At 35.8% G+C, this 12484-nt stretch overlaps 2 protein-coding genes across 5 annotated transcripts in view; one reads left to right on the top strand and one right to left on the bottom strand.

The window, feature by feature from the left end:
- SPMIP11 (sperm microtubule inner protein 11) overlaps window positions 1-12484 on the bottom strand; it is a 115316-nt gene that overhangs the window by 41284 nt on the left and 61548 nt on the right. The window lies entirely within an intron of this gene.
- The window catches only part of CCNT1 (cyclin T1), a 37332-nt gene that overhangs the window by 9528 nt on the left and 15320 nt on the right, over window positions 1-12484 (top strand). For 2 of the 4 annotated variants that reach the window (XM_082352393.1, XM_082352391.1), the window contains exons 3-8: window positions 940-1068; window positions 3218-3278; window positions 4900-4962; window positions 6836-6881; window positions 8053-8216; window positions 8381-8451. In XM_082352393.1, coding sequence (XP_082208519.1) covers window positions 940-1068; window positions 3218-3278; window positions 4900-4962; window positions 6836-6881; window positions 8053-8216; window positions 8381-8451 — 534 coding nt within the window. The remainder of the gene's footprint in view (window positions 1-939; window positions 1069-3217; window positions 3279-4899; window positions 4963-6835; window positions 6882-8052; window positions 8217-8380; window positions 8452-12484) is intronic. The other 2 variants (XR_014233707.1, XM_082352392.1) reach the window with 2 other exon arrangements.

Below are 12484 nucleotides of genomic sequence, written 5' to 3'. Positions count from 1 at the left end.
CTTTGATTCATTGAAATATTCTTGTTAAGATTCTAGAGATGTGCTTCCTGAGGTTTCCCAGATCACCAGGCTATGTTTATGTCCTGTTGCTCTAATTTCTTGTTTAGTGTCTGAGTTTTCTGTCTGCTTGTGGATTGGCTTGACTTTTTTATTTTGGCCGTGCTTTGAGGCTTACAGTATCTTAGTTCCCCAACCAGGGATGGAACCCTGGTCCTGGCAGTGAGAGTGCCAAGTCCTAACCACTGGACCGCCAGGGAATTCCCTGGCTTGACTTTTTTTTCCCCCTCTAAGTACCTTCTACTTATAACCTGTTGAATATAATACTATACTTTGAATTCTTTTTTAAAGATTTGTGCTCCTCTCCATATGTAAGTATAATTGAGATAATTCGCATACAATAAAATTCCTCCTTTGGGTGTACATACAATTCACTGGTTCTTAGTATATTCAGAGTTGGGCAACCATCACCATGATCTAATTTCAGAGCATTTACATCACCCCAGAAAGAAACCCCTCATGCTTTAGCAGTCACTCCCATTCCTCTCTTCTCCCAGCCCCTGGCAACCACTCATCTACTTCTGTCTCCATGGATTTGCTGATTCTGGACATTTCAGTTTACTCCTTTAAAAAAAAGTATATAGAGTGCTTTGATAAAACTTAATAATCTCATTTTAAATAGAAAGCTGTCTATTTATATCTAGTGGTTTCTTGAATAGGTAGCTTTTAATGAGAGTTTGTTGAAGGATTGGTTTTCAGAAGTGGACGTGGTTAGTGGATAGGAGAGGAGAAGATATTTAAGTAGAGGAGGAGAAAGCATAAACAAGAGGTGACGAAGTTGAGGTAAGCAAAGAAGTTGGTTTAAGACTTAGTTCTTTTTTAGATCTACCTTACTCTAGAAATAAGCAAATAATAAATGTGATTTATTTTCTCTTCATCCAGTCTGTGGCTCCAGCAGCCTTATTTTTAGCAGCCAAAGTAGAGGAGCAGCCCAAAAAATTGGAACACGTCATCAAGGTAGCACATGCTTGTCTCCATCCACAGGAATCACTTCCTGATACTAGGAGTGAGGTAGGGGATTAATTACACACATCTGTTTTTCTTAATTTATTTTGATCATAACTTAGTTTTTTAACTTTGATTTACTGAAGTCTGAATTGGGACTGTTAAAGGAACTTTTAGTGTTTGTTTTTTCCTTAACAAAAACATCACAGAAATTTTACGGCAAAAGTTAATTGTATTCATTCTGGTAAAATTGGAAAATGCAGAAAAAGAAGAAAATATATTACCTAGATGTAATTTGTACCACAGATATATAAATGAACCAGTATTTCCAGCTTCTTTTCTATGAGTAGCTACGCATGTATATATTTTATACCTGCTTTTTTCACTTACTGTATGCCAAATATTTTCCCATCAATTCTCCGCTTCCTTTAAATATTGATATAGTATTTCGTCATATACATACATATATTTTAACCATTTTCTCTTAAGATAATTTCCAGCTTTTAACCACTATAATATCACTATGAAGAAAATTCTTTTAGATTTTTTGTTAATGAATTTTTTTTAAGTGAATCTTGTCACTGGTGCGTGTGTGCTTAACTTTTTAAGAAATTACAAGTATCCTCATTATAAAAGAACCCAAACACTAAAGAATCATTTAAAGTCAAAGGTAAAGCTCATCTCCCCTCCTTCTCCTAGGAGGATACTGCTGATTACAGTTCAGATATATATTCTTCCACACCTTTATCCTATGTGTATACATATAGCTTTTTTCCCCTTTCCATCCTTCCTTGACCTTCTAAAGAAGGGAAACTCTCCTGGCTTTAGAAATCAGTGATTGGGGAATGATGAGTTTGGAGAAAAATTATGGATTTCTGTTACTAGATTATTTGTCTGTTACAGTGGGTGCATAAGTCATCCATTATCAAATTAAGTGGAATTGTGTGTTCTTCTGATCATATTGGACAAAGTGGTTGTGGGGACGGTTTGTTTCGATAATAGCCCCTTATTATGTAAATTAAGTGTTTTGCATAGCAGTGTCTTGACTTAACTTTGTTTTCTCTTTGGGCTGCACCAGTAGTTTTGTTGAAGAGCTGTTGGTCTGGACTTTCATTTATGTTAGAGACTGCTAACTGCCAATGGTCTATAGAATTGACCAAATAAAATTTTATTTTAACAAAATAAAACAAAAAATAAAATCCCCACTTTATTTTTTTTCTTTCAAGTATATTTACATGACTTCTCACCTGAGTCTCTCTTATGAGGTGACTAGGAGAAGATACTTTCTTCACTATATGGAAAGGGGAACTAGCATAGTTTAAGTCCTTACTGGACTTATTCAAGATCATAAAGTTCAGTGGAAAGTTAGCAGCAACATAAGTCTCTTAACTCCTGGCTCAAATCTCATTCTCCTAGAGTTCTAGACCAGTGCTGTCCAATAGAAATATAGGGGAAGTCACATGCGTAATTAAAAATTTTAAACTTTTCATTAAGCTTTATATAAAAATCTTTACTTAAAAAAATTAAGATTAATTTAATATGTTATATTTTATATATTATTTTCTTTAACCCCCAAATATAGTCATTTCAGCATATAATCAATTTTAAAACATTATTAATGAAGTGGTTTACATTATTATTTCTTAACTAAGTCTTCACAATTCAGTGTGTATTCTACACTCATAACACATTTCAAGTGCTCGATAGCCATGTGTGGATAGTGGCTACAGTTATGGCCAGTACAAATCTGAAAGAATTTTTTGTTCCCTTTTCCTTTGAACCCATTTATGAATTTTAAAAATCTAGCATTACTCCAAAAAGAAGGTTTAACAGGAGTCAAATGTTTGAGATTGCCTACAGTACTGTGAGAAGGCTCTGCAGTGTATTTTGATGATGTTGAAAAAAGATATATTTTAAATTTTCTTCTGTCTACATCATATGAACTTTAGAACCTAAAATGAACTAGATCTCTGGTGCTTTTTCTGTAGCCATTTATAAATAAAGTGACATCTCTCACTGTACCACTTTTTTTTTTTTTTTTTTTTTAAGGAGAATCTGTTAGGGGTAAGGGTTAATTTCAGTTCCTGCTCTCCCTCATAACCCCACCCTTGCCTTTTGAGGCTTCGATTTCCCTTGGAGGTTGTTAGAATTTGCCTACACTTTATATATTATATATTGTATCTTTTTGGGGAATAATTTGTCTTCTCACCTGCAGGCTTACCTGCAACAAGTTCAAGATCTGGTGATATTAGAAAGCATAATTCTGCAGACTTTAGGTAAGTTTATTTTCCTTTAAAACATTAAAGAAATATGTACATAATATGATTTTAAAATTTGCAAAATAGGAAATAGGAAGAGAATTTCTTGGGAAGGTTTTTGCACATTTTAGAGGTTGTTTAACCCTGGCCTATACCACAGAGAGAATGCAGGCACGGCTGACCTTTGAAATAGCAGTTAGCAGGGTTTTTTTGTTTGTTTGTTTTATATTCTAGGATTCATGATTTGCTTAAGATTTGGCAGTTTTTAACTTTCTGATAAATAATGGCAGAAACTATCTAAATAACATTTTTCCTTCCATGGACTTTTATAGTCTGCTTGTCATTATATTTAGATAACAGCATTTGTTTTTAAAATTGATAATCAGTGTTCAGAACAGTGGAGTGGAGGTGGAGGAATTCAAGCTATAGCAGTTGATGGGCTAAAGAGCTGATGATGCTCTGCTATTATCTATTATTATTTTCATAAAAGAGACTGCCTTTAAAAGCTTAGCAAATATGGAAAATAAAGATTTTCTAGTTCTTTTGGGCTATCATTTTTCTCTTTAGGTAGGGGAGTATTTCATGAGTTATGTTGGAAAGTTACTGGTAGGGCTGTACTTCTTGCATGTACAAACATACAGTGAATTCTTCAAAGTTTGTCTCTGAAATTAGTTTCTGCTAATTTTTACTTTAAATTAGTTTTCTTCAAGGTAACCATATTTTAGGGGACAATGATATTTTTCTGGTGGAGTAAATTTTTATTAATATTTTAATGTGGAAACCAGTAAGATCTAATTTGCAAGAATCAATTATACTTTTAGAATAATTTGCATCAAGTAAATTTTGCAATAGAATTTTTTTTTCTTTCTTTTTTTTTTTAAAATCAGCTTGTCCCAGACTTTATTTTTATTTTTAAAATTTTTTGGCTGCGGCACGCAACTTGTGGGATTTTAGTTCCCCAACCAGGGATTGAACCCAGGCCCTCTGCAGTGAAAGTGCCAAGTCCTAACCACTGGACTGCCAGGGAATTCCCTAGAATTTCTTTATTTGTACTGGAAAATTTTATTTACATACTCAAAAAGAGAAATTTCATTGAAAATTTTTATTTATATACTCAAAAAGAGAAACTTCATTGAAAATTTTTGTAGACATACCGATCTTCCTTAAGTAATTTTGGTAAAGATCATTTAGAGTTAGATAAAATGATCAGTACTTACAGTAATTGAGATGACGAAAAGGGACAAAACTGAGGTAAGAGAGGAATAGGTTTCAAAATGTTTTCTCAAGGTTAAGCTTTCAAAGATAATCATTACATGAGTAATTGCTTCTTCCAGCCATGTATTATATTTTATTGTCCCTAAGAAAATGTTTTGTGTTTAGATGTTTTTGGTAGCTCAGGGATCTTGAGACTGCATTAGCTTTATTATCTGAGTGGTGCCTTCTAGCTCAAAATACAAGCACCTTTGAAGATAATCTTAAAGAAGAGTGTGCTACATACTTTGTCTGACTCTCTTAGCCTCTGAACGGCAGTTTTGGGACCAGAAAATGAGGGAGGCCTTCAATGATGACTCAGATAAAAGAAATATAAAATATTTTGAGTATCTTTAGCTTTTTAACCAGTTACTTTTTTTTTTTTTAGGCTTTGAACTAACAATTGATCACCCACATACACATGTGGTAAAGTGCACTCAACTTGTTCGAGGTAAGGAATCCCAACTTGAGATGCTGTCTTAAATTGTTTTACCATTTAGAGGCTAAGATTTGCTCTGGACAAATACAGAACACAGCTGCTTTGGCCAAAATTTAAATTAAAAAACCTACCTGGCTTAAATCAAAATGAGTGGTTGGAGTTTTTCTGTTGGGTTCTTATAATGTTTTTAGGTGACCTCCAGATAAAGAGAGTTAGTTTCTTATGGGTGTTTGTCAAAGCTGGGGGCAGATTCTGAAAAGTCACCAAATCATAAGTATCTAACAGCAATTTTAAGGATATCTTGGGGGTTAATTTGATTCTAGGGTTGATTGTCCTAGGCACTCTTTTTTTTTTTTTAATTTTATTTATTTATGGCTGTGTTGGGTCTTAGTTTCTGTGCGAGGGCTTTCTCCAGTTGTGGCAAGTGGGGGCCACTCTTCATCACAGTGCGCAGGCCTCTCTCACTATCGCGGCCTCTCTTGCCGCGGAGCACAGGCTCCAGACGCGCAGGCTCAGTAATTGTGGCTCATGGGCCCAGCTGCTCTGTGGCATGTGGGATCTTCCCAGACCAGGGCTCGAACCCGTGCCCCTGCATTGGCAGGCGGACTCCCAACCACTGCGCCACCAGGGAAGCCCGTCCTAGGCACTCTTAAAGGCCACCCAGAGGGTCATCTAGAATTTATTTGAACTTATTTTCATCTTTGTTAATTCCTTGGCAGGACTTGGTTTTTATTCTGATTTAACTTTAGTAGCTGTAATTGCACGAAACCTAGTTCTTGCTTATTTAAATAGTAGTATCAAGGATATCTAGATGCCACTGTGCGTTTAAATGCCATTTTTCGTTTTGTAGACTTAACTGATAATTGGCCTTATTTGTGTGTTTCATCTGAAAACTCAGAGTTTTCCCTGAGTTCTTATATTTTGAAAGCATTAAAAGGTTTACACTGAGATGGATAAATGCTAATATTTAATCTAAGGAAGATTAAAATTTGCTTTGTTACCCAGAGCATTTTTTTTTCTTTGAAGGAAGAATTTTTATTGTTTGTTTGTTTATTTATTATTTATTTTATTTTTTTGGCTGTGTTGGGTCTTTGTTGCCGTGCGCAGGCTTTCTCTAGTTGTGGTGAGCGGGGGCTACTCTTCGTTGCGGTGCGTGGGCTTCTCATTGCGGTAGCTTCTCTTGTTGCAGAGCACGGGCTCTAGGCGCCCGGGCTTCGGGAGTTGTGGCTCGCGGGCTCTAGAGCGCAGGCTCAGTAGGTGTGGCGCGTGGGCTTAGTTGCTCTGTGGCATGTGGGATCTTCCCAGACCAGGGCTCGAACCCATGTACCCTGCATCGGCAGGCAGATTCTTAACCACTGTGCCACCAGGGAAGCCCGAAGGAGGAGTTTTTAAAATTGTAATATATATGAATAATTTATGTTATTTGCTAATTTTTTCCAGATATAGCAGGGTCTTCTGGATTCTGATCTTGCCTCCAAATTAGTTCATCCCCTAGCTTAGAATTTCTCAGTGAACCCTTGTATCAGGATCTCTGAGTTATTAACAAGTAAAAATGTTTGTTACATTCTTCTCCAAATGTGTTGAGTCAAACTCTAGGGAGGATGCCCAGGAATTGCATTTTAAACATGTACCCCTTATACCTGGTGTGCAGAATAAAGCTTAAGTCCCTAAGTCGGGAAGCAGCGTAATTATTAATATTATAATTAAAAATCACTCAAACTGTTTTCTTTGACAGTAGAATGTAAACATCAGGTGGTCAGGGACCATGCCTTCCTCATTTACCACTATATTCTCTGCCTTGTAAATATTAAATGCTTACTAAATAATTGTTTAGAATGAATGGAACTAATAACCTTCTCCCCCCCACCCCCTTTCTTTTTTTTAGCAAGCAAGGACTTAGCACAAACTTCTTACTTCATGGCAACCAACAGGTTTATATTTTAATATTTTTCTCTTCTATTTTTGGGATAGTACTTTACTTGTGTTAGAATTGTCACTTTTTGATGGGTATATGGAAAGATGACAGGTCTTGCACTTAGTAAACTAGAAGCCAAAGATCTAGGCAAGGAACTCTGATACAATGTGTTATAGACAATTCTATGGTAAAGGTTGATTTTTCTGCACAGTTTTCATGTGTACCTTAAAATTTCCATGCTGCTTTTTAAATTTTTTTAAAGTGATATATTTATTTATTGCTGATCGTTTGATAGCCTACTTAATTCTGCATTTGTTACTTTGCTTTAAAATATCCAAGAGCATAATTCAGAAAGTTTGTTTAAACTTGGGGTTCATTGACAGTGACTAAAATCTAATTTGGAGGATTCTGCTGTTAACTATATTTTAAAAGACTCTTTTTTTCTTTGCCCACACCCAGATAAATGGGCATGTGTATGTGTAAAGAGTTGTGATACTTTTTCTTTCTCCTTCCCTTTTTAAAGAAAACAATTAATACGTAACTTGTATTACCAAATGACTTGCTTATTCTCATCTCCAATCTACTGGTTGTTCATGGAAACCAAAGATACTCCTAATGACTGTCAGGGCTAGGAAGTTCAGTTTTATAGCCTGGTGGGAGAAATTTTAAAAGTAAACTCTCAAATATATTCACACTTGAGAGAGTGATTGTCTATTCATTATTTTAAAGAGACCAGACCTATGATTGGCACGAGACAAGATAATTTTTAGAATATTTCCTTAGGTATTTGACTTAGGGATTATACATATCAAAAATCTTATAATTTTCCTTAAGTTCTGAGCTTATTCTCAGGATAATTAATCCTTATTTAAAAAAACTGAATACTCAGTCTTTTATTTTTGTTTTTATTTTTTCCGGTCCTTCATCAGTGTGTGGATTAAATGATGTGTAGTCAAAAAAATTAGAAAAGTTGTTACCTGAGCTGCTGGGTTAATGGAAAAAATCATGTTGGGTGCTGGATCAGAGCACTGGATATTTCTTGCCCTTCTTGCTCTCCAGTGGGATTTTTTTTTTTTTTTTAACTTTTTTTTTTTTAAACTTTTTTTTTAAAGTAATGGAGAGTTTTAACTTTGGGTTCAGAATTGAGAGCTCATGACACTCTCTTGTTTCCTTCCCTCTGATGTCAGCCTGCATTTGACCACATTTAGCCTGCAGTACACACCTCCTGTGGTGGCCTGTGTCTGCATTCATCTGGCTTGCAAGTGGTCCAACTGGGAGATCCCAGTCTCAACTGATGGGAAGCACTGGTGGGAGTATGTTGACGCCACTGTGACCTTGGAACTTTTAGATGGTAAGTTTTAGAGTAAGGGACCTTGAATAGCACTTGCTCTTGATCTGTCACATATCTGGCCAAAGGTGACTTGATTTCAGATGAATATAGTTAGTTGAGGTTATTCTTATTTCATTACTTCTGCCTCTCTGAGTTTTTCTTAAATGTTCTAATTTCATTTGTAGAACTGACACATGAATTTCTACAGATTCTGGAGAGAACCCCCAACAGGCTCAAACGAATTCGGAATTGGAGGGTAAGAGTTATTGCTGTCAGTTTGTAGAACAAACCATTTTCTTCTTTTGACCGCACCAGTGAAAATACCAGATATGGATATGTACCCTCGGTTTGGAATTTCCCTTTTTGTAGTTATGCAATAGTCATAATTTCAACTTCATAGCTTGGCTTCTGGCCCAGAAATCCATTGCTGTAGGTGACAGTGAGATTTATTTGGTGTTTTGCAACTCTTGTGATTTAGTCATTTGGTCAGCAACATTGGTTATTTTTTTGTGTGGAGAGTGTTAAGGGGAAAAATTTGGCTTTTCTGAGTAACAGAATGTTGGCTTCTGGTATAGGAAAGATACAGAGTTAGGAGATTAGAACTGGTATCATAATTTTGTCTTTGACATTACCTGCTTTTAAATGGATTTTAGAATTTTGTTTTTATATAGATGGCAGTCTAAAGTTATATTTCAGATATTTTTCAAAGTCTTATTTATGAATAGTGGAATTAGCACCATTTGTTGAGAAGACTGTCCTTTCCCCGTTGAATGGTCTTGGCACCCTTGTCAAAAATCATTTGACCATGTATGTGAGGGTTTATTTCTGGGCTTTCTATTCTGTTCCATTCATCTATATGTCTATATGTCAGTACCCCACTGTTTTGATTACTGTGGCTTTGTAGTAAGTTTTGGAATCAGGAAGTGTGAGTCTTCCTGTTTTGTTCTTCATTTTTAAGATTGTTTTGATTATTCAGGGTCCTTTCAGATTCCATATGAATTCTAGGATTTTTTTTTTTTAATTTATTTTGGCTGCGCCGGGTTTTAGTTGCAGCACACGGGATCTTTGTTGCAGCATGTAGGCTTCTTAGTTGCAGCATGTGGACTCTTAGTTGCAGCATGCAGACTCTTAGTTGTGGCATGCATGCGGGATCTAGTTCCCCGACCAGGGATCGAACCCGGGCCCCCTGCATTGGGAGTGCGGAGTCTTAACCACTGGACCACCAGGGAAGTCCCCCCACATTTTAACAGTATTAATGTTTGAATTAATGTTTGGATCCAGAACATGGGTGAGTTTCCAGTTATGTTTTACTTAATTTTTTTCAGCAGTGTTTTGCAGTTTTCATTGTACAAGTCTTTTACTTCCTTGGTTAATTCCCAAGTATTTTATTCTTTTTGGTGCTGTTGTAAATGGAATTGTTTTCATAATTTCCTTTTTAGATTGTTTATTCATGTAGAGAAATGTAACTGAATTTTATTTGTTGACTTTGTATCCTGTTGCTTTGCCCAATTCATTTATTAATTCTAATAAAATCAGAAAAAATAAATTCTTTTTGGTGGAGTCTTTAGAGTTATCTACATATAAGCTCATGTCATCTGCAGACAGAGATAATTTTACTTCTTCTTTTCCAATTTGATGCCGTTTCTTTTTCTTGCCTGATTGCTGTGGCTAGAACTTCCAGTAAAATGTTGAATGGAAGTGGTGAAAGTGAGCATCTTTTCCTTATTCCTGATCTTAAAGAAAACTGTCAGTCTTTCACCATTGAATATGATGTTCACTGTGGGTTTTTTATATGTGACTTTTATTATGTTGAGGTAGTTTCCTCTTTATGTTCCTAGTTTGTTGAGTGTTTTTATCATGAAAGTGTGTTGAATTTTGTCAAATGCTTTCTCTGCACAAATTGAGATGATCATGTGATTTGTTTCCTTCATTCTGTTTGTGTGACATATTACATCAATTGATTTCCATATGTTGAACCCTCCTTATATTCCAGGAATAAATTCCACTTGGTCATGCATGATATGTAATTTTTAAAAAATGCCGCCAAATTTATCTTGCTAGTATTTTGTTGAGGATTTTTGCATCAGTGGTTATAAGGGATATTGGCCTGTAGTTTTCCTTTCTTGTAGTGTTTTCGTCTAGCTTTGGTATCAGGGTTATGCTTGCCTCATAGAATGAGTTGAGAAGTGTTCCCTCCTCTTCAAGTTTTTGGAAAGTTTGAAAAGGAGTGGCATTACTTCATTAAATGATTGATAGGATTAACCAGTAAGGCTTTTTTTCCTTTGGAGATTTTTGATTACTGATTCAATTTTATTTATTTATTTTTTAAAATTTATTTATTTATTTTTGGCTGTGTTGGGTCTTCATTGCTGCACGCAGGCTTGCTCTAGTTGTGGGGAGCGGGGGCTACTCTTTGTTGCGGTGGGCAGGCTTCTCATTGAAGTGGCTTCTCTTGTTGCGGAGCATGGGCCCTAGGCGTGCGTGGGCTCAGTAGTTGTGGCTCGCGGGTTCTAGAGTGCAGGCTCAGTAGTTGTGGCGCATGGGCTTAGTTGCTCCGCAGCATGTGGGATCTTCCTGGACCAGGGCTCAAACCCGTGTCCCCTGCATTGGCTGGCGGATTCTTAACCACTGGGCCACCAGGGAAGTCCTGATTCAATTTTATTACTAGCTATATAAGTCTATTCAGATTTTCTGTTTCTTCATGATTTAGTCTTGATAGGTTTTGTGTTTCTAGGAATTTGTCCCTTTTGTCTGGGTTATTCAATTTGTTGATATACAGTTTGTTCTGTTAGAATGGTAGCAATGTCTCCACTTTTATTTCTGATTTTAGTAGTTTGAGTCTTCCCTCTTTTTTTCTTAGTCTGTCTAGCTAAAGATTTGTCAATTTTGTTGATCTTCTCAAGGAACCAATTTTTGTTTTGGTTTTTCTCTAGTTTTCTTTATTTTATCTCTGCTCTAATCTTTATTATATCTTTCCTTCTGGTACCTTTGTGTTTAGTTCTTTTTCTAGTTCCTTAAGTTATAAAGTTAGTTTGTTATTTTGAGATGTTTCTTGGTTGTTTTTTTTTTTTTGGCCACACTGCACGGCTTGTGGGATTTTTAGTTCCCCGACCAGGGATTGAACCCAGGCCCCCCAGGCAGTGAGAGCACGGAGTCCTAACCACTGGACTGCTAGGGAATTCCCAATTTCTTGTTTTATTTTGTTTTTTTAAAGTACTTTTTACTTTTTAAATTTTTAGTTTTTTGGCCACTCTGTGTGGCATACAGGATCTTAATTCCTCAACCAGGGACTGAACTCATAGCCCCTGCATTGGGAGTGTGGAGTCTTAACCATTGGACCGCCAGGGAGGTCCTTGGTTTTTTTAATGTAGTGTTTGTAGCCATAAATTTCTCCCTTAGCACCACTTTTGCTGCATACCTTAAGTTTGATATGTTGTGTTTTGTTTTTCTTGGTCTCTAAGTATTTTCTAATTTCCCTTTTGATTTCTTTGATCCATTGGTTTAATTTCCACAATTTTGTGATTTTTTTTTTTCCCCCAATTTTCTTTCTGATCCTGATTTCTAACTTTATCTTGTTGTGGTCAGAAAAAATACATGGTGTGATAGGTATCTTTTAAAATCTATTGACTAAGTTTGCAGCCTAACATATGGTCTGTCCTGGATAATGTCCCATATGCACTTGAAGAATGTATGTGCTGCTGTTTTTGGGGAGAGTGTTCTGTGTATGTCTGTTAGATCTAGTTAGTTTGTTTATTAAGTCCTACTTCCTTATCTTCTGTTTGATCTGTCTATTATTGTGAGTGGGGTATTGAAGTCTCCAACTATTACTGTAAAGCTGCCTATTTCTCTTTAATTCTGTTAGGTTTTGGCCTCATATATTTTGATGGCCTGTCATTAGGTGTGTAAATGTTTACAATTGCTATGTCTAATTTCTGTAGCTAGCCTTTTAAAATATATAATGTTCTTTTTTTTTTTATAATGTTCTTTTTTGTCTCTTGAAGTCTTTTTTGATTTCAAGTCTATTTTGTCTGCTATTAGTATAGCCATGCATGCTCTCTTTTGGTTACTGTTTGCATTGTATATCTTTTTCCATCCTTTCACTTTCAGCCTGTTTGGGTCTTTGGATCTCAGCCTCTTGTAGATAACATACAGTTGGATCATATGTTTTTATCCATTCTACAAATCTCTGTCTTTTCCTTAAGAGTTTAATCCATTTACACTTAAAGTAATTACAGATAAGGAGAGATTTACTTCTGTCACTTAATGCTATTTGTTTTTTATACAGGCAT

The sequence above is a fragment of the Balaenoptera borealis genome, assembly GCF_965194805.1.
Source record: "Balaenoptera borealis genome assembly, chromosome: 13".
Lineage (NCBI taxonomy): Eukaryota > Metazoa > Chordata > Mammalia > Artiodactyla > Balaenopteridae > Balaenoptera > Balaenoptera borealis.
The sequence above is the reverse complement of the archived record's forward strand: the minus strand, read 5'-3'. Positions and strand labels throughout refer to the sequence as shown.